This window comes from Columba livia, chromosome 13, assembly GCF_036013475.1.
Source record: "Columba livia isolate bColLiv1 breed racing homer chromosome 13, bColLiv1.pat.W.v2, whole genome shotgun sequence".
NCBI classification, from domain to species: Eukaryota; Metazoa; Chordata; class Aves; order Columbiformes; family Columbidae; genus Columba; species Columba livia.
Window position 1 is genome coordinate 6,302,850 of NC_088614.1, and position 20,589 is coordinate 6,323,438.

At 50.8% G+C, this 20,589-nt stretch overlaps 1 protein-coding gene and 1 long non-coding RNA gene across 14 annotated transcripts in view; one reads left to right on the forward strand and one right to left on the reverse strand.

Annotated features, from left to right (window-relative positions):
* Positions 1–20,589, reverse strand: part of ACSF3 (acyl-CoA synthetase family member 3) — a 59,878-nt gene that overhangs the window by 11,863 nt on the left and 27,426 nt on the right. For 10 of the 13 annotated variants that reach the window (XM_065028753.1, XM_065028751.1, XM_065028746.1 and 7 more), the window contains one exon: positions 14,042–14,168. In XM_065028753.1, coding sequence (XP_064884825.1) covers positions 14,042–14,168 — 127 coding nt within the window. Of the gene's footprint in view, positions 1–14,041; positions 14,169–19,699; positions 19,961–20,589 lie in introns of those variants that run through there. The other 3 variants (XR_010465905.1, XM_065028754.1, XM_065028757.1) reach the window with 1 other exon arrangement.
* On the forward strand, positions 1,275–3,360 carry LOC135575338 (uncharacterized). Its single transcript, XR_010465908.1, has 2 exons — positions 1,275–1,895; positions 3,095–3,360. It is a non-coding gene; the product is annotated as an uncharacterized LOC135575338 (long non-coding RNA).

Below are 20,589 nucleotides of genomic sequence, written 5' to 3' on the forward strand. Positions count from 1 at the left end.
CGCACTGCAGAGCAGTGGGCAGGAGGTTGAGCATCCGTCTCTGCTCGGCCCTGGGATTAACTCCTGCCTCTCTCCCGCTTTCCTGTAATGATACTTGATGCTCCTGGTCCATCGCAGGCTGAGGCAGAGCTCACCCTCTGGCAAAGAGACACACATCACTGATGAAGATGATGATTTCTTTTCTAGGTGGGACTGGTCCAACAGTCTGGGCAGGTGGTGAAGACCCTGAGCCTCATCCTGATACTCTCACCAGTTCAGAGAGCAGAGCAAACACCTGGGGACTTGAACCCCTTTTGTCTGAACAGGGTTTTATGGCTCAGTCCCCGTGCCAGGATTGACCAGCATGAACAGCTGAACTGGGACGCAGCTGAGGCTTGTGACGGTCACCCTGACTGCCCAAAGGCAGCTGTGGGACCACTTCTTTTCACAGGTTTTACCCCTTTCAGGGCAGCTCAATGTCTCACTGGTCTCCTAAATCCAGGGAAGTTATTTTTTTGTAGGTAACACAGGTACGGTGGAGCCAGGAGGCTGGAGGTGGAAAAACTATGAAGAGGTGAGTGTGAAAGGTCGTCTATAGGAATTAGTGAATCTGTCCTCCCTGCGGCCAAGTGCCCGCTGTGCTGGGCAGAGGGATGGGAAGCTCTGCGATACATCTCCGTTACGGACATAGACCTTTCCCTCCCCCCACGCAATGAAAACTGCATCAATAGATCCCCCATCTGCTCACATACATCACACACTTCACTCCAGTTTATTAGCTGGAATAAATCATAAATATTTCATTATACATCAACGACGCTCGACTCCGGGAAGGCGCAATCCATCACCTCGACACTCCTTGCGACCTGCCGCCATGCAATAAGCTTTCCAGTCTATTAAACAAGATTGATACAGTGTGCTAGGATGGACTAGGGGAATTTATTTATGGAGCACTCGGAGAGGGAGGGCACCGAACGCAAGGTGCCACTGGGCAAATGGGAGCTGCTCTGGTCAGCCCTTTGGTCCGGGCAGCCCAACCAGAAAGTGATGGAGCAGCAGGAGGCAGAGCCCTTCCCTGAGCACAGAGCAAAGTGAGGAGACGCTGCAGCAAAGCAGCACCTGTGCTGAACCCCAGTTCATGTCCTGTGCAAGGAAAGGGAGCTCCAGCTCTGGGCTGGACCACAGGGCTGGATTAGCAAAGCTCCAGCACAAAGCTCCCAGCTCTGCCCTGCTCAGCAGCACGGAGAGCAAAGCCTGGTGCTGCTGGGGCTGCATGGCGGCAGCAGCTGCTGTTACGTGCCGTGTACAGGCTTCTCAGCACTAAATAAAGAAATATACCTACTCTGGTGCCAGAATTCTTCTACTCTTTGTAGCTCCAGGCTGGTTTTAATGCCACATCTTTTTCTTTCCTTCTCCCTACAGTGGAAGCGAACATTGACTCCAGCTGAGCAGAGGCCAGCATCAAACAGTGGGAACTCCATACTTGCTCTGGGCAGCCTGTTCCAGGGCTCTGGCACCCCCAAAGAATTTTCTACTCATGTTCAGATGGAACCTCCCATGTTTCAGTCTATGCTCATTGCCCCTCATCCTGTCGTTGGGCACCACTGAACAGAGTCTGGTCCATCTGCTTTACAGCCACCCTGAGATATTGATCAGCATCAATAAGATCCCCCTCAGCTTCTCTTTTCCAGCTGAACAGCCCCAGCTCTCTCAGTGTCTCCTCATCAGAAAGATGCTCTGGACCCCTGAGCATCTCTGTGTCCCTCCACCGGACTCTCACCAGCAATTCCTTGTCCTTCCTGAAGTGGGGAGCCCAGAACTGGACCCCGGACTCCAACCTGAGACCTCATCCCTCCACATGTCCCTGGAGGAGCAACTGTACCATTGCTGCCAGTAACCTGCTGGTTGAATATCAGGTGCGTAACTGGCCATTGAGTTATCAATGTCCGATGGATGCTTGGTGAGATGCTAACCTGGCACATGGTGAATGTGGAGCATCCCCATGGCTCTGCTGGGATTGATCGAGGCAGCCGAGTTCCTGAGGGGGATTGACACAGCCGCAGCAATGATGATGTATATGCACGTATCTATTTAATGAAATGCTAAATGATAGGCTAAATATACAGAAGCAACTTTAGCTTGATTTATTGCATGGAAATGAATAATGTTTGTCACTGCTGTCAGCCATCTTGGCAAAGAACAGAGGTTATGAGCACAAATTGTAGCTAATTAGCAGTAATTAGCAGCTCTGAAATTCTGGAGTTTGGCTCCTTTGCAGAGGTCGGTTGTGCAGCAGCGTGTTCCAGCTCACAGGTCACTGCTTGGGCTGCTGAAGGCTCCTCGCCCCCATCCAACCCCAGCACTCCAGCACCCATGTTCTCTGCTATCAGGCTGCTTTCCCGGGGTTTGCTCCGTTCCTCCTCTGCTCCCTGCGGCTCCTGGCGTCCCTGACTGCTTTGGCAGAGAAACACAGCAGGAAAACCCTGCACTCCTCTGCAGTCCCCAGCATCAAAGTCAGCCAGGGCCAAGCCCTGGTCCTGACCCTTGCACAGGCTCTTGGATCACATTTTGAGTTACAACAGGACCTGACAAAGTTCCTGTTAATCCTGATCCAGGGTGTGAAGTTGAAATCTTGAACTTGTGCTTTTGTACCACTTTTCCATCCTGTGCAGACCATGATGGTGAGACCTGCCGAGCTCCCAAGGACCGGCTTGCTGCTGCCTCTGGGGCCATTTTGGCTGGAGAATCATTTTGGTTGGAAAAGGCCTTTAAGATCATTAAGTCCAACCTTTAACCAATGCTGTCATAGCAGTGGAGCAGCTCTTTGTGGCACCTCAAGTCCATCTGCCCTCACCTGGTCACTCGGACCAGCAAAATGCCTTCCCTGGGCTCATGAAACACAATGACCAAAATTAAGTTGTCATTTTCCGCAGGGGTGCGGGGCTGCCCCAGGGCACTGCTCCGCTGTGGTGCACCGAGGGTTTGGTGTGTGCCGTGATCATTAATAATGCACCAAAGGCTCCTGAGGGGAAGAGTTTGAAACTTCTTTGAAAAAAACACACACACGTTAACAATGCACCAATTATTCATGTGGAAACCATCTCTCCCTTTCCAGCAACTTCCAGAGCTCCTGTTTGCTCAGGTGCTGTCGGAGAGAAGAGAGGACGTCCAAAGACCCTGATATGCTGAGGATGATACAGGTTTCTCCCCTGCCTCCCCCTTAAAACAATATCTGGGAGTAATAGGTGTCTGTCACACTTTGCGGGCCACCGTCCACAGACGCAGAGCAAGATTTCGGCGCCGTTAGAGATTTCTACCTGCATGAAATCTGGAGGTAATTTAATGGCTCACGAGAAAGGAAATAAATCTATTAGAATGGAATTGCTGTTTGTTTACATAACTTGCCATGAACATCACCAGCAGCAGCAGCAGCAGCAGGTGTATGTGCAAGCACCATTTATTTACATAATAAAATTGCCGAGTAGATTTGCAGCTCAGGGGCATCCTCGGCGCTCCCTGCGCGTGCCTGACTCCCATTAGCACTAATGGCAGGCGCTGCGTGCTCAGCGAGCAGGGAACAGGCCCTCCGACTGCCCTGATGGCTGCGACTAAGAGCTGGAGGGACACAGATGTCTCCATGGGTTGGTTCCTCTCCCTGACTTGGTTGGGGTGGCAACTGCATCGCAGCCTCAAGCTGCTTTGCAGTCCCCCTGATCTGCCTGCTCCCATGAGAGAGGGGGTTAACCAACCCACTCCCCGCTCTCCAAACTTCTCCAGAAACCCCTGGAGCGGTCAGCACAAGGGAAAAAGAAAAGCAGAAAAAAATAAAAACCCAGCCTGGAATGAATTCTCGTCATGCTCTGCAGCAGAGAAGTTTGTTTGTATTCTGCAGGCAGCAGCACTGAGCCTGCTGTCAGAGCCACGCTGGGAGAAAGGGCAAAACCCTGCCGAGATGAAAGAATGTGAAGCACCAGTACAGCCTCCCCTGGCATTTACACCTGGAAAAAAAAAAGCATCACTCAAGGGCATCTCACAAAGAGCTGTGCTAATAAGGCACTCCTGCTCACGCCGTGCGGCTGCGCCAGCGGAGCGGGAGACGGAGCAGCGCCGGGAACGTCGGCAGCATCTCCCAATACCTGGGAGGTGGAAGACGCAGATAAGACAAGTCTGATTTCAACCCAGTAATTCCGAGCAGCACTCTTCCTGACTCTGCTTCCAGCCAGGGGACAAGGGGACTCGGGGACCTGCAGCTGATCAGACAAGGAGAGCAGCCACCCCTTGTGTAGGCTGATAGATCTGTGATACCTTCCTCTCACAGCTGTATTTTTTCAAGCTTCCTTGAGTTTATCAAACCTCAGGTGAGAAGTCGGGACGATGCTCACATGTCTTGCCCACACGTCCCATGTCCTTCACCTTCCCGAAGCCTGTTTGGTGTGAGTCCCCCTGGCTGTGCACTGCTCCACAACCCCGACCCGACTGCAGCAAGTGGCTCATGACCCCATGCAGCCCCCGCTCTGCTCAAGAGGACCTTTCCCACCTTGCTCAATCAGAATGCTCTGCACAGGTGAGAAGGCCAGCCAGGATTTAGGCAGGGCCAAATTAACCCCTTGTGATGCTCAGTCCTGCTGCACCATTCTTCAAGTAGAATTCACCCCGAGGGGGCATTGTCTAGGCAGACTGGTGTCAAAGAACTGATGTTCCAAAGGGTAAAAAGCACAGGGAACTACAAGATAGGAAAGATGCAGGTTATTTTCAGTCCAAGAGGCTATAAAACCAGCCAGGAGACTGCAGCAGTGAGGTTGTGGTGGATGTATCAGGTGGGTTCTTGGTTGTGTACCAAAGTTTGGAGCTTGGGGTTCTGCACACGAAGTCAAGGCTGAAGGATCTCTGATGTCTGCAGATGTGCACACAACATACACACATCTGGCAGCTTCTTTCTTTGTGAAATGCGAAGCTCATTCATCCTTGGCAACATTTCACATTCCTGCACAGACCAGGGGGCTCCAGGTGAGTTGATGGGTTAAGGCTGGCAGTGGGGTTGGCAGCTCTCTAAACCCTCAGATGAACAGAGATGAACAGAGATGAACAGCTTCAGCTTCATCTGCAGCCACATCAGGGGAGCTTGGAAAGCACCATCCACCACATCCCCTCCCAACCCCAAAGATGGGCTTCCCCGTGTGCCCAAATGGCCAGTGGGTTTTGGCCAGCAAATACAAAAGCTCATCTCTGTACTAGTGTTTCAGGGCCTCACAGAGTGCTCCAGCCTGGTCTTGGGTTGGTGTCAGAGCCCCCCCATATGCCAGCAGACAAAGTCCTGGGCACCAGCTTTCGGCCAGGAGAGGACAACACCAAGTGGATTAACAGAAAATCGGAGCTCAGTGGATTCTGGCAGCATCCTGGCTCTGCCCTGCCCCTGGCAGAGCTGCCGCCCCTCATTTCAGGGTTCACTATGCCCACATAGCTCAGCACGACCAGGAACCCCAAACCCCTCAGCACATCCCAGACCTGAAGGACAAGCAGCAGCTGAACCCCCCAGGCTGCACACCCTGCCCCAAGGGTGCCACGCTCCGCTCACAGGAAAGAGCAGATAAACCTCACAAAAAGCTCTGAAGGTTTCTACAAGACTTGGTAGGGTCACCCATCCTCAGCAGGAACTCCGGGGTGACTGCTATGAAACAAGGAGGCTGGGCAGAGGGAGGCCCCCCAACGTACAGCCAGAATTACTGCAGATGGGTTTGCCCAGAGGACAAGACAGAAAAGAAAATGGGTAAGTAAAAATGAAAAACGTTGTCTGTTTGTTTATTTGTTTTTTTCACATTAGCATTTAAATATTTATAGAAATCCCTGCAGACAACAAGATGAAAAAGCAAATGCAAAGACTAATAAATAAGTAAATGCTCCAAGGTGTGGCAGCCCAGCTGAACGCGGCTGCCACACAGCTGCCGAAACTTGGAAGAGCACGGTAACCATGCGTGCATGGCTAAAAATAATAATTGCAATAATAAAAATCTGAGACTTAACCACTCTGCTTTGGGTTCTGCCCTCTGCAGAACAGCTGAGGGATCAGTTACACCTTAGCTAAAGAGAGCAGTACCTCTTGTTTTCTGAGCCATGACTTGTCCCGGTCTCTGGCGAGACGAATTATTAAATAAAGCAGAGATAACGACGCGAGGCTGTTGACTAAGAGAGGCAGTGGTGGGATCTGGGGAAAGTTATCTGCCTGAAATTGTTTGCTTAAATATACAGAAGCCTATACTTTTGCTTACAGCATAATGCCATTAGTCGTAAGTAAATATGTTCTCAATTGTCTCGAGCGAAACCTAGAGGGATGAGAATTGTTGGAAGCAAAGAGCCTGGAGCAATCGCATCTCGGCAGCTCTGTCCCAGTGCAGGGTGCGTGCCAGAGCCTCCCGAAGCCAGAAGTGTTCTGCTCTTCTCCAAACACCGCCACCAGCCCAACAAAACACCCAACAAAAGCTTCAACACTTAACGGCACCCAGTCTTGGATCACCCCTCCTAAAAGGGACCCCTCGCCTTCTGGGGCTGAGGAAGGATGGAAATCAGGCCACCAGTTCCCCAGCTTGTCCTATGAGCCATAATCAATTTGTGCAATCCCCCGAGCCTGCTCCACTTAGGGCTGCACTGGGTTATGTAAATCAAACGCCAAAAACTGTTCAGCAAGTGAAACAGATTGTGTGGGCACCAGCAGAGTGCCTCGAGCAACAGGAAACCCAGCAAACGAGGAGCAAGGGAAAGCTGAGGACACAAAATAAGGCAGAAAAATGACAGGTGGCCAAAGGTGCAAGGAAGTCTATTTTTCAACAGATTTCCTCTTGAGCTGGCCATCTCTGGCAACAGGCAAGTGTCAGAACCGAAGATACTCCCCATCACCACCTGAGCTTGTGGAACAGGCATCCTCATGGTCAGTGAAGCCCTGTTCCCAACCTGTGCTGCTTCAGGGGAAACTCCTGGTATGAGATACCAGGCAAAAAGCCTACCAGGACACGATGAGGGTGTGCAGCAGCTGGGAAATGGACCCACAGGACCATCAAATTCAAAACCCACAGCACAACGGCTTCAGCATCCCCCCGAGCGGCTCCAGCTCTCTGCCCCAGCTGCCCCTGGCCTCTGCAAGGTGAAGCTCCTACAAGAGCTCTGAGCAAGCAAACCAGCAGGTCTAGCTCCTGCCAGATTGTTGCTGGAGTGAAATCTCCATCCCAAGGGCTGGGCTTGGTGGTTTGAACAGGATGAGGCTGGGCAGCAGCAGCTGGGCTTGGCGAGGAACAGGAGCAAAGCACAAACCGTCTGTACACAGATCACAGCTCTCGTTTGGAGCAGCGAGTTGCCAGTCTGGCATCTGAAAAGCTGAATGCTGTTTGGACTTGGGGTGATCACTTCAACATTCAATTGTTACCTTTCTTACCCTGATGGTCTCTGCTGGGGCACAGTAAATCCACCCCCGAATCGCTACTGCATTTATCTCTCCTGCTGAAGGGACCTCCCAATGTCCAGCGGCCACAGGACAATCAGTGACAGTAAAGCCACACCAAAAACTCAGGTTCACAGCACCTGAACCTCTAGCATGGAGCAGTGACAATCCCTGGGGCCCCAACCCAGCCACACTCAAGCCCACACATGCTCTGACAGCAGCTGCACTGGGACCACGGCCCCGTACTCCGCCCGACTGCTCAGAGGTCTCACTCTGCTCATTTGACACGACCTTGCCCTATCATGTTTTTAATTTTGCACTGGAAGGAACATGCTACTTATATAGCAGTAAAGAGACACTTAAAAGCAAGTCTTTCCAATGAGCCAACAGGCTCTGCCAAGCTCCACAAGAAACATGATTGTCCAGCCCATTTCTTCACCACATCCTGAGCTCAGCACTGCTCTTCTCCTCTTAACTTGCCAGCTTGTGATTCTCCCGCTAGATTTTCTGAGAGTCCTGCAGAGCTCGGCTTGACATCTCTACAACACAACCCAGCTGGAGCTGCGGACAGGACTCCCCGCATGAGCCCCTCGGATCAAAAGGGAAAAGTCAGTCGGAGCGGTCGGAACCCCTGTCCCTCCAGGATGCAGGAGCAGCGCTGCCAGAAAAACAGCCTCAACAGTCAAAGCAAATACAGACTGAGAGGGAACAGCCTGGATTTTGGAGATATGGGCAATTGCTGTTCCCACTGACCCGCAGCTGGGCTGCGATCGCTCTGTGCCTCTGAAAACTGGACTCTGCACAGCAGAGGTTCTCGAACAAGTGAAGGGTTGGCATCCAAGGTGTTTGATACTAGAGCAGAGCTTTGTAGAGAAGAAGCAAATTCTGTGCCAAAAGCTGCGCTCATTTACAGCTACCAAAATCCCACGTCACGCTGAGCTGTTGAAAACATCCGTCTCATGAGCAGTCAAGGAAATACATGGGTTTCATTTTGCTGTGTCCTGATGACCCTAAGACTTCCAGCCCTGGGGCAAACCTGATATTATCCCCTTATTGCTCAAGGAGAAAGAATAAACACTGAGGCAGGATGCAGAAAAAGTGAATTCTCACTCCACCATGTTAGAAGCATGTGTGTATAAGGAACATTTTGAGATTATAAAGGAATCTTTACACACAGCTGATACACTAAGCACCACGCCATCTTCACATTTTTACTTCTAGAAACATCTCTTAACCGAGGGCTGGGTGGAAACGTGAGCCCAGCACAGGGCTGGGCTGGTGTCACCAGAGAGGCTGTGCGGTTGTGCCACAGCCCCTGTCCTGGCCCATGAGATCCAGAGGAAAATCAAATCCTTCCTAAAGCAGCACGTGGAGATGTGTTTGGAGCATGCTTGGCATTTTTTTTGGCCTCTCTCCATGTAATTTGCAGGAACGTGGGTGAGTGCTGCCATCCTGTCCAACCCATGAGCTTAAACTAGGAGAGACTCAAAAAGCAGCTCCTCAGCTCAGCCTTGGAGGGAGCCAACGCTTCACCCTGTGGGCTCACCAAACCCTAAGTCACATCATCTGCAACACATTATAATGAAGGAATAATTTTTTTTAAAAAAAGAATTTGCATTAACGGGATGTGTGACTAGGAAAGACACTGCAAACAAACAGAAAACCTGCAGATTAGGATGCTAATGAGATGCATTTCTATTTATAATCTGCCTTGATCAGACTAAAGTACTTTCTGTTTCAGGTGTCGGTGCTACACCCACGGATGTAAGCAATTCCCCTGGCAGGGAAATACCTGCTTGTCTCTGGGGACAAACAAGTGCCAGGGAGGGACGGGCTGCATGTCACTTGTCACTTCTCCTGCCCCTTCTCCTTGGGGACCAGCCCCAGAGCAGGAATGGGCTGTGTCTGGCCAAGGATGACCTGGCCCAGAGGCTTCCTACAAACATTTCTTCCCCTGCCTGGGCATTCACAACTGCAGAAAGAGCTGGTCCCGTTTCGGAGCAGCCCAGGGTGCTCCCGGCTAAGCCATGGCTTGTCCTTGGTGCCTGAGTTCATAGATCACCGTGGAAAAGCCTGAGCTGAGAGAGCGGCACGTTCAGCAACCGCAGCTGGATGCTCTACCCGAGCCTGGCAGCATCCCACAGCCTGTCAGAACTGACAGCTGCTTCTCCTTTCTCCTCATGATGTCTTATTCTATTCAATTTTTTTTTCTCTTCCCCTGGATCTTCTTCTTTCATTGCAGAACATCAAGAGATAGAAGGTCCACTCTGGTTTCCTTTTAAAGCCTTCAACAACAGCATATAGGAAGTCTTTTGGGCCACAGGAATTATTGTTACTGGGAGTCTGGGGGGTTTGTGACCTGAGTGAAAGGATCTAACAAAAAGTCAGTGATAAACCAGGACTTAGCATTGTGAAAAACAGCTACAGGGCTGTTTTTGAAAATGCAGCTTAAGGAAATAAACTTAAAAGATATGAGTCATCATTTTGAAATGTGCATCAAACAAGTTAAATAACTCTTACTTTCTTAACGACATATTAATCAAAGTGCATTGATTCTTGAATCAGATTCTACTACCAACAAGCTTTCTATCTTCTCCATCCTGATGTGTGCATTAAGAGAGTTTTATTCTGACAGATACAATATAGCAATCAATAAAATCTTATTATATGGAGCTGAGATACATGGATTTGTTGCAGGATTTATGCACTACTTTCAAACCCAGTGCTATTTCATGTCTCAGCCTTAACCTGTAATTGAAAATAAATCTCCCTGAATACACCAGATTCTAATTTTCTGGATGTATGGGCAAATGTGAATGGAAGCTGGCCTTCCCTCAGGGAGAAGTCTGCCTTCTGATCGTATCCCTGCCCCGTGCACGCCACTGAATTGCCACATTCCCCCAGAGAAGCCCCTGGCCTGGCCCCACGTGCAGCTCCGTCACCCTCCTAGACTCTCCATCCCCTCCCTCATGCCTCCAAAGGTGCTCAGTTGCTCCCTTCTGGGCAGAGATAACGCAACGCGACAGTGGCAGAGCCTGAGTGACACCAGCATCGTATGCCTGGGATGGATGAATACAGCTCAGGGAGCAGGATGCCGGAGAAGCTGGTGTTTGTCTGCTGCTTCCTCCAGCTCCTGGGGTTTACTTGGTGATTGTTCAGGGAATCATAGAACAGTTTGGGTTGGAAGGGACTTCTGAAGGTCAAGTCCAACCCCCTGCCATGAGTCAATCTTCACCAGCTCAGGTTGCTCAGAGCCCCGTCCAGCCTGGCCTGGGATGTCTCCAGGGATGGTTCATCCACCACCTCTCTGGAAACTTGGGCCAGGCTCTCACTACCCTCAGCACCAAAAATGTCTTCCTTCCTTATTGTTTTCCTTCCCTCCTTCCTGCTCAGCAGCACATGAATGTGCTCGGGGGTTGCCTGTCACCTCACGGGGCTCAGGACAGCTGGGGAGGTACAGCAGGGGACAGGCGGCCGCGGGCGCTTTTCCTTTGGGGTTGCCTCGGCCTCCCAGGGCTCGGTGCCACTTGGATGTGTGACAGCAGGTGGATACCCAGCAGTGTCCCTGGAAAGGCCTGGAGGGGACTTTGATCTAAGCAGCTCTGTCAACAGCGTTAATACAATAAAAATAATCAAATTCACTCAGATGGAAATGAGAGAGACAGAGAAATCAGCAGACAATGGTGCAAATCGGAGGGAATAAAGAGGACGGGAGCAACAGTAAATCACTTACACAACACCATGAGTTCAGATGCTTCACAAAAGAGACACAAGCTTGAATCCATCAAAAAGTCACCACAGCATTGTGCCTTTTTATCTGCTTATTTTTTCCTATAACATATACACTCGTACTTGTTCCTTCTCTAACTGAAGGTACAAACTGGGCACGTTTGCCGAGGGATTTCTGCACAAGACACACAGCGCTTGCCTTTCGTCCTGGGGGAGAAAACATGGGTTTGCAGTGGTTGCACTAAGCGCCTGGTTTTTCCAAGATTTCCCCAGAAAGTGAGCAGGGAGCTGGCGGACTGTGCTGTGAGACAGTGCGGGTGGCCAGAGGCTGCATCGCTATTTTTTCCTCTTATCATGGAGGGAACAACCATTCCCCAATGCTCAACATGAGGTTGTTTTCTTGGGGAAGATAGTTTCATGGGAGAAAAGGAGATTTTAATAAAGGGGTTGTCAGTCAGAAAGGAAAATGACTACTGCCATATAAGTGTTGCCTCTTTTTTTTTCGGTTCCTACACTCTCTGGAAAAAAGAAACATGATAACTCAATTTACAGGAACAGCAACCAGAAACAGAACTGGCCTGAGGAAGGTACTGGGAAAATAAATCACACGCAGTCAGAAAAGACTTAAAAACGAAAGAATCCTTGGTGAGCTTTGCATTGCACAGCTTGGCGAGTGTCAACCGCGGGACACCCCTCCCCATGTGCCCTGTCACCCTCGAGCAGACACCTGCCAGGGACACGTCCCCGACGAGGAGCAGCACCAGCAACACGCCAGGGTTCCCCTTGCAGTAATTATTTTTCATTTGCTGAATTGCCATTAACTATGAGAGCTGAGGAGGTATTTGCACTGTCTCCACCTTCATGCTCTCCAAACCTTGTCCCTGTCGCAGCTGGTGCACATTCCCCATGTCCCTGGGGGATGTGGGGACCCGGCCACCGCCTGCAATCACACCATCACGGTTTTAGGTGACCTTAGGTCACTTGGTGGGGACACATGAGAGTCCAGGAGGGAGAGGAACGTTAGCACAGAGGCAGACACACCATTGCCAGGGTTTTGGGAGCACCATATGCACACGGCCTCACCTTTAAGCACTGACCTGTACGACCTGCAAGGGGCTGATATCACGGATTATCACCCGGCAGCATCCAGGATTTGCCTTTTTTGGATTCTGCCAGTGTGGTTTCCACTCCAAAGTTACTCACCACTGCTCAGTGGCAGCAATTCACCCTCCAGATCCCAGTTGCTGTGATGGGACACAGCCTCCCCGGCTCCCTGAAGTGGTTTTTGATCATCATGGGGACATTTGCTGTCTCCGAGTGATCTCAAAAGGCTGTCACCGTGGTGGGGACACGCAGGGTGAGTGAGGGGTGACAGAGCTCGCTCACGGCACTGCTGGCTAAATGAGGCTTGGGAAAAACATAGAAACACAGTCCCATCAACACGACATCCGTGAGAGACGGAGCAAGCCGTCAGGAGCGGAATGAAAGGAAAGAAAGGCAGAGTGGGGGAATGTGGTTAAAAGCTCTCTGTCCTCCCTCAGCAGCTCGGGGACATTGCGGACACAGCCTGGTCGGGTTTCTGCTGCTGGAGGGGTCGGCCAGGCACCCCCCAATGCAGCCCGAGCCCCCCACGCCTGCCTCTGCTCTCCCCCTTTATTTCCAGCTCTGAGCTTTGCTCAGCTAGCGAAAGGGTTAAGTTTAATTTATACTGATTTCTATTTAATATCATTCTCTCCCCGTAGGAGCCGGCAGCTGTGAGCTGATTGTAGTCTCTCATTATGCAGTCTGTATCACTAATGGCCTGTGACAAAGGCATGCCATCTTCCCGGCCTTACCCCCGAGAGCCAATTAAACACACATACTCCCTTCCTGTTTGCAGCGCATTACAATGAAATTAAACTGAATTTCAAAATCATTTTCTCCTAAAGACATCTCTTTGCAATAATTAATGCATGCTATTCCTTTGCATCTGAAATATTCATCAGGAGTGTTGACGAAAAAAAAAATTTAAAGCTGATTGCCCTGCACCCCGCACATCACTTGATGATGCTCGAGTCCCAGCCTGCGGTACCCACCCGGGATGGGGACCCGTGGTGACACTGCCAGCAGGGCAGTGCCACGTCTGCTTCGGGATAACAATAATAATAAATCACAGCTTCTTCAACAACCACAAATAAATAAGATTACACAGAAGGTATCAGAAATCCAGCCTGACTGCAGACTCGATGGTGCTGCTGACACACAGTAAAAGAGGGGAATGGAAAATAGAATCACAGAATCGCAGGATGGTTTGGGTTGAAGGGACGTTCCCAGCTCCCCCAGTGCCACCCCTGCCATGAGCAGGGACATCTTCACCAGCTCAGGTTGCTCAGAGCCCCGTCCAGCCTGGCCCGGGATGTCTCCAGGGATGGTTCACCCACCACCTCTCTGGTCAACCTGGGCCAGGCTCTCACCGCCCTCGGGCAACAATTTCTTCCTCATGTCCGGCCTGAATCTCCCTCCTTTAGTTTAAAACCATCACCCCTTGTCCTATCACAACAGGTCCTGCTAAAAAGTCTGTCCCCATTTTTCTTATGGGCCCCTTTTAAGTCCAGAAAGGCCACAATAAGGTCTCCCTGGAGCTTCTCTTCTCCAGTTGAACACCCCAACTCTCTCAGCCTGTCCCACAGCAGAGCTGGTCCAGCCTCTGATCATTTCTGTGGCTCCTCTGTCCCCTCTCCAGCAGGTTCATGTCATGAACATTCATGCCCTGTCGTATCTATTCCGTTCAGGAACGGTCTTCAGCCTGGTATCCCCTTCAATTTATTATCCCATATGGTGGGCAGGATTAGACTTAAGAGTTCTCCTCCGAGAACTTGCTGTCTCAGCCACAGCAGCTCCCCTTTCCCCCTTCCCCTGCAGTACCTGTTTTGAACCAGCCGTCAGGCGTGAAGGCATCTGCAGTTTCTCTGGGGCGGTTCCAGTACTCACGGAAGACTGAGGGTCCCTTCACCAGCAGCTCCCCCTCCTGTTCCTCGAGACCTGGGGTCACCTAGGACAAGCAGTGACACCATGAATGTGAGCAGTTGTCCCTGCAGCCACATTGTCTCCACCACCTGTCCCCAGCACCACGGCTGTGGGGACAAGCAGGACCCAAGTGTGTGCCCTCCAGCCTTTGCCAGCCTGCCCACAGCAGCACCTTCTTCCTTGGGTGGAAGGGCTCACCTCTGTGCCTTTGATATCTAAAAGCCCTGAAACTATCCATCCACATTACATGAAAACAAGAACTGTCATCCTGGAACCACAGTCATAGAAATGTTTTGGTTGAAAAAGACCTTTAAGATCATCAAGTCCACCCATTAACCCAGCCCTGACACTACCCCATGTCCCTGAGAACCTCATCTCTGTCTGTCCAACCCCTCCAGGGATGGTGACTCCACCCTGGGCAGCCTGTTCCAATGCCCGACAGCCCTTTGGGGAAGAAATTGTTCCCAAGATCCAACCTCAACCTCCCCTGGCACAATGTGAGGCCATTTCATCTCATCCTATTACTTGTTCCTTGGGAGAAGAACCCAACACCCTGCTCAGTCCTGGTGGGCTGACACCTCCCAGCCACTGGCAGAGGAGAGCTCTTGCACGCAATCATGCAGTAAATATTCTTGGGAAAGGGATGGTCTTTTCTGAGCCCGGGATGGCCTGATGCAGACCAGCTTCACAAGAGCTCTCTGCACCTGCTCCCACCCTAGCACCCACCAGCCTCAGGAAATCATTCGGGAAACCCCCATCCCCACTTGCTGCCCCCGGCACCTCGGCATAGTCCAAGCAGTGGGATGCTTTGGGGCATCACAGAGCTTCCTTTGCAACCTCCAGGCACCCCGATCGGGGCACCCACCCGCTCAGGGTGCCCGTCTCCCATCTCTCTTTGGCCAGACCACCCTTCCCTGCGGTAAGCGCTCTTGGGGGATGGATGAAGCTGGTCACAGAGGCTGCATCCCCAAAGACCCCCCTCATCCCCGTGTATGTCCCCAGAGTACTGCTGCCCTCCAGGCCCCTATATTTTGCAGCAACGGTTGTAAGCTGAAAGGGTGAGTGGGTATCTCACCCATGGAAACAGCCGCAGGGGACACCGGCCACCAGCTGCCACGCTTGGCACTCGCGGAAACCTGTTGCTGGGCTGGTAAGGGTGAAGCTCTGTCCTCTGCAGAGAAGGGACACGCAGACCCCTGTTTAACACCAGCCAGGAGATCAGGTCCTGCTCTGATGTTGAAGGCACCACTACTGCTCATCCTAGATGTGTCCTCAGGGATGGGACTGTCCTCCTGCCCACCGCAAGGCAGGGGGAGGTGGGGACAATGCGCCTCAATGACTGGGCCATGCTGCTGTCTGCTCTGTTGACAGATAGAAACCTTTGCTTTCCAAAACTGTCAGCGTAACACTTTATTTTTTTTTTCTCCCCAAGGAGGTGGCAGGAAACACCACCTGATTTGTTCTCAGGGACTCGTGGCTCCTCTCAGGCTCACGGGAAGGCGATGGTTGTGGTGACAAATTGGTATCCTGCAAACCTGCACGAGCAGGTTTTCTATGGCAACAAAACAAATATCCTGCTGTTATGGAAACAGGGGAATCACGGGAAGGTCACAGACGTGCCTGATGTGGCACAATATCTCATCTCCCCTGCATGTACGTGACTCTGTAATTATATATATATAATTATAAGAATGCTGGCTAAGAGATGAGGCACTAGAGAGGCATGAATGTGGCACCGCTTGTGGGAGAGCATTAACCTCAAGTTCTTTGCAGGGAAGACATGCAAAGCCACGGTGGGGATGGAAGGTTGCTGTGAGATGCACCTGTACACACCGCTCCATCCCTTTGCAGAGAACATTCCAGTAACAGGAACATCAAGCCGCTTTGTACCCAAGCCGCTGCAACACGGCCGAGATCCACCTGGGACCCCAAAAGTCAGCAATGCCAGAAACGCGGCCATGAGAGAAAGCAGGAATGGCAGAATCCCCGAGCAGGGCAGACTTGTGTCTCCGCACAGCCTTTGATGGAAACAAAGCTTCTCTAACGGGAAATGCTTAGAAAGCTGCTTTTAAGGCACAATTTTTGTTTGATGTCATTTCTTCCTGATGTCCTGTCTTGGAGGGTGGGGGTGACACAGTGCTCTGTGCACATACAGCCCAAGCTTTTCTACAGAATCACCTAAATCCCTCACTGTGTCCCAGGCTGGGCTGAGCCCCCAGAGCCCTGCCCGAGCATCATCCCCTCTCCCTGGAAGGTGCTGCAGGAGAAAAAGTCCTTAAAGCTGATAACAGGAGTTTAGCTGAACAAGGACAAGGTGAGGATGGTGCTGGGGATCTGCAAGAAGGAGCCTGAAGACCAGACTATCCACAAGCACAGAGAAACTCGGGGTTCAGGGAAGCCCAGCAAGAACCCGCTAACAGCTGCCTGAGCTTCATCTCCACCTCCTGCCAAGATTTTGTCTTCTGCTTTTTGGTACCGAACACAAGAATGGGTGTAAATTGGGCCACTCCAAACACCTTCAGCCCCAGCCTGCCCCATGGAGCCCTGCACAGGTGTCGCACTGTGTCACACCGTGTCCCACCAGCACAGCCCCGCGCCGTGCCCCGGAGCGGAGCAGCGCAGCTGCCCAGGGATCCATCCTGCACAGCATTCACCTGCACACTGCGACGTCTTGTGCAAACCCAGCCTTGAACTGCCTCCAAATTTCTTGTCATATCAGCTCCAATTTTGGCAGCGGCTCAACCCACATCTTATCTCGAGCAGAGCTCCTTGGCAGCAGGCACCTCCCTGTTGTGTAATTTAATGATGTTATGGCTGGCTTGCAAACAGTAAAACAGAAAGGCCGTGACGTTATCTTAATAGGATTTTGCTTGCTGAACTCGAAGTGTCACTGGCACTGCTCCCCAGTGTAGCAGAGGGGACACAAACCACCCCAGTGCCAGCAGCTTCTGCTGCTTGCAAACAGCATAAATTAAAATTCAAGGTTCAAGGCATTTATCTCCTACAACCTCTTACATCTGATCCCTGCTGAAATCCCACGTACACCAAGCTCACTGGCTGCTAATCCACTTGGAAAGCGTTTGTTTTTTGCAGCAGCAGTGTGGCTACCGTGTTTTTCCTTTCTCCATCAAATCTCAGTGGCACCCGTTGTTGATACAGCAGATCAGCGTTGCAAGCAGCTGCTGAAAGCTTCAGATTGCTAATTGCACAGACATCCTCTGCTCCTAGTGCCATATTTTAATGCACATTTCAACTGCTTTAATGCATTCGAGCAACTTTAACACCCTGGCGCAGCGTGGCCCCGAAGGTTGCTGTTTGATAGCTTTCCGCTGTAAAACTGACGCGGTGAGTTGAGCTGGGCCAGCCGGCGTACTAGATAAGATTACATTTTCCACGCCTGAAAATAAAAGGTTGTAATAAATCCTTTGAAGGACTAAATCTGGGTGATTATAGAATGCATATTTTCCCTGCTTCCATTTTACCTCTTTATTAGGAGGAAGCAAGGGTGGTTTGTAAAGAGCTGGGAATCCCCGCTTGGCAAGCAGCCCTGGGATTTGTTCAAAGTGGTCATTTGTTTTCTTGCGGTCTCTGATATTTGCTGCCCCGCGCTCCTCCGGGAGCTGTGGGAGAGGAGCTCGTAATGGACTCTAATGGAATTAGGGGCTTTTACAGAGGTGGGTGCGGACCGGCGTCCTTTGCTGGGAAGCAGAGGAGGGACTGTGGATTCTGAAGCAGAAACATGTGGAAGGCACAGAGTGAAAGCTGGAAGGAGAGGCTTGTATGGGGAGGTGATAAACTTGTTATAGGATTGGGAGGAAGGCAGATAAGCTTTTAGGAAAAAAGTCCAAATACAATCAGGTTGCAAACAGTCGGTTTCAGGGGGACACATTTAACTTCTACCGGACTCCTCCCTCCCCCTAAAAATAATAATCTGAACCTCTGCTGTCCTTGCTCCATAAAAAAACAGTTTCCCCGCAGGCAGCTCCCAGCATCCCGGGCCAGGCACCATCACTGACACAACCAAGTAACAGCAAACCCATTTCATTTGGGGAAGGAAGGCGGCAGTTCTGCAGCCCTGCCTCCTCCTGAGCTGCCCCGCTTGGAAGCACTTGGCATTTTTCCCCACCTTGTAAATAAGTGATTACTGTGATCAAAATAATTAAGCAACCTAGCCTTTTAAGCGACTAATAGAAGGCAATAATTGATATGCGTGAGGTTTATGGAAGCGATGGAGCCCTTTTAGCAGTTCTTGCAGAGTAGTTACTTTTTTCTGTTTTTTTGTTTGTTTTTCAAGCATACCAGACCATGGAAAATAACATAACCAAGCCTGAAGAGCCATCCCAGCTCCCCCCAAGCACCCCAAGGTTGAGCTGCACGCTCCCTGCCCCTCACAGAACCACCCACTGACCCCTGCAAGATTTCAGGGGGCCCAGAGAGCACTACGATACTGCAAAGCCTTTCCCCAACACAGCATCTGACAGCTCAGACCCTGCTTTTCCAGCCCAAGGCTCACATTACATCCCATCCTGGCGTGGTGGGTGACAAGAGAGACGAGGACACATTCACCTGCCTCCTAAAAGGAGCCTGGAGCCCAATAATCCGCTTGGCAGTGCCTTTTAATCACTGTCTCTATGCGCTGTATTTGAATGGATGTCCTAGAGCTTCAAGGCTTCTAGAGCATCACCCAATTCCCAGGCAAGCTGAACTCTCACGCACATTCATAATTAAAAATTCCCTGCTACGGTGTGTGTTTCTGTAAAAGCATTATCGTTCCTCCGAGCTCCGTGTCCTGCAGCATCCTGCAGAAGGCAAGCAGGAGGCAATTTAGGCACAGAACAATTTTCCTCCTGCTAGAAAAAGGCAGATTTCTGCTCCTCAGGGACACAGCACAGAGAAAGGAAAAAAAAAGCCACACCAAACCTTGATCAGAAAACCCCAAGCCCAGACTGTAATCTATGAGGCCACATTTCACATCTGTTTTTGCAATGTTAACTTTTATAAAAGGGCTGGGAATAACAATCAATTTACTTTTCATTTTGGAAGGCTATAAATTTAAAAGCAAGGCTGGTGCACAGTGGAGCTGGAACACTGAAATTTACTTTCAAAAAAGCCAACCCTCTACTTACAGCAAATGTTGCTCCACTGAAAACAAAAGCGAGCATACACATTTTTAGGCAATACTGATTTTTAGAAGTCACCAGGCTGATTACCTCCAGATGATCCCAAAAGAACCACAGAAAACAACCTAAGTTTGGGAAAGGTCAATCCTCCCCACAGTTGCTTCATGGACCCCAAACTTCTTGATCTATATTAACACCATAAATTAGACATGTCACACTAGTCCAGAAACGCCAACAGCCTTCCACACCACTGTTCTCATCCCTCTTGTTTGCAGGCTTCAGAAGATAATAAACGAGGTGAGATGTCAGCACATCTTCCCACTCCCTCGGCTCTCCTCATTAGAGCAAAGCTCCTGACATGCCCTCGCAGCGCCCGCCCCAGTTTTGTGCTCAGGGGCAGACAGAGGACCAGGCAAGGATTCAATTAGTGGCCCACCTTCGGTTCGCTTTTCATAAGCCTTGCTTAAAAGCCGAGGTCAGGGAGGCTGGGATGTGCTGTGACTGCAGACGATTGCGCTGCCGAGAACCTCTAATTGCTTCCTCGTGCTGAACCAGGCTGCAGCAGCCAGTGTCTTCTCCCTCTGGCAGAGATTGTCCCTTTTTCTTCTGGATTCTGCTTCTGCATCTCCCCCTCCACATCCAGGGCTCTTTGGCAAACATCTCCAAGATGTGCTACAGCAGCAACAGCCTCCAGGACCTGATGGAAGCCCAAGCAGCACATCACAGAATCACGGAATCATTTTGGTTGGACAAGACCCCCCAAGATCACGGGAGGAGGCAGGTTCTAAGTGCGTGGGCTGAACCCCCAGCTCAGGACTACTCAGATGTGAGGTTGCAAAAATTGAGCAGAAACAAGCACCAGAGACTGCGTGGGGAGAAACCCTGCTTCCGTCCCACACCTCACAGCACCAAACACAAACGCCCTGGCGTCCCAGGCTCTCCCGGTACAGGTAAGGAGACAGAAGGGCTGAAGACCAAAACCAGCCATGAACAGAGAGGAAATTCACCCGCCCCATGTCCCTTGTGTTAGGAGAACCAAGACTGCCAGCCTGGAGAAGGGGACCAAGGACATGTGTCACAAGTCTTCCTCCTCCTACAAGGGGCAATGAAAGCACAAAATGATAATAAAGAGATTAATAGAGGACATTGAGGGTGCTGTGGCAAAAGTCCACTCGAAGGAAGCACTCAGGGAAAGAGGATTCTTCTTGAGAGATAGATTCAGTTTGAGTGTGCAAGGAAATAGTCTTCTGGGATCAAGGCTGTTCCTGTGGTAAGAAAAGTTCTCTGCTGAGAAACAAGGGGACATGATGCAAACAATCTCTGCCT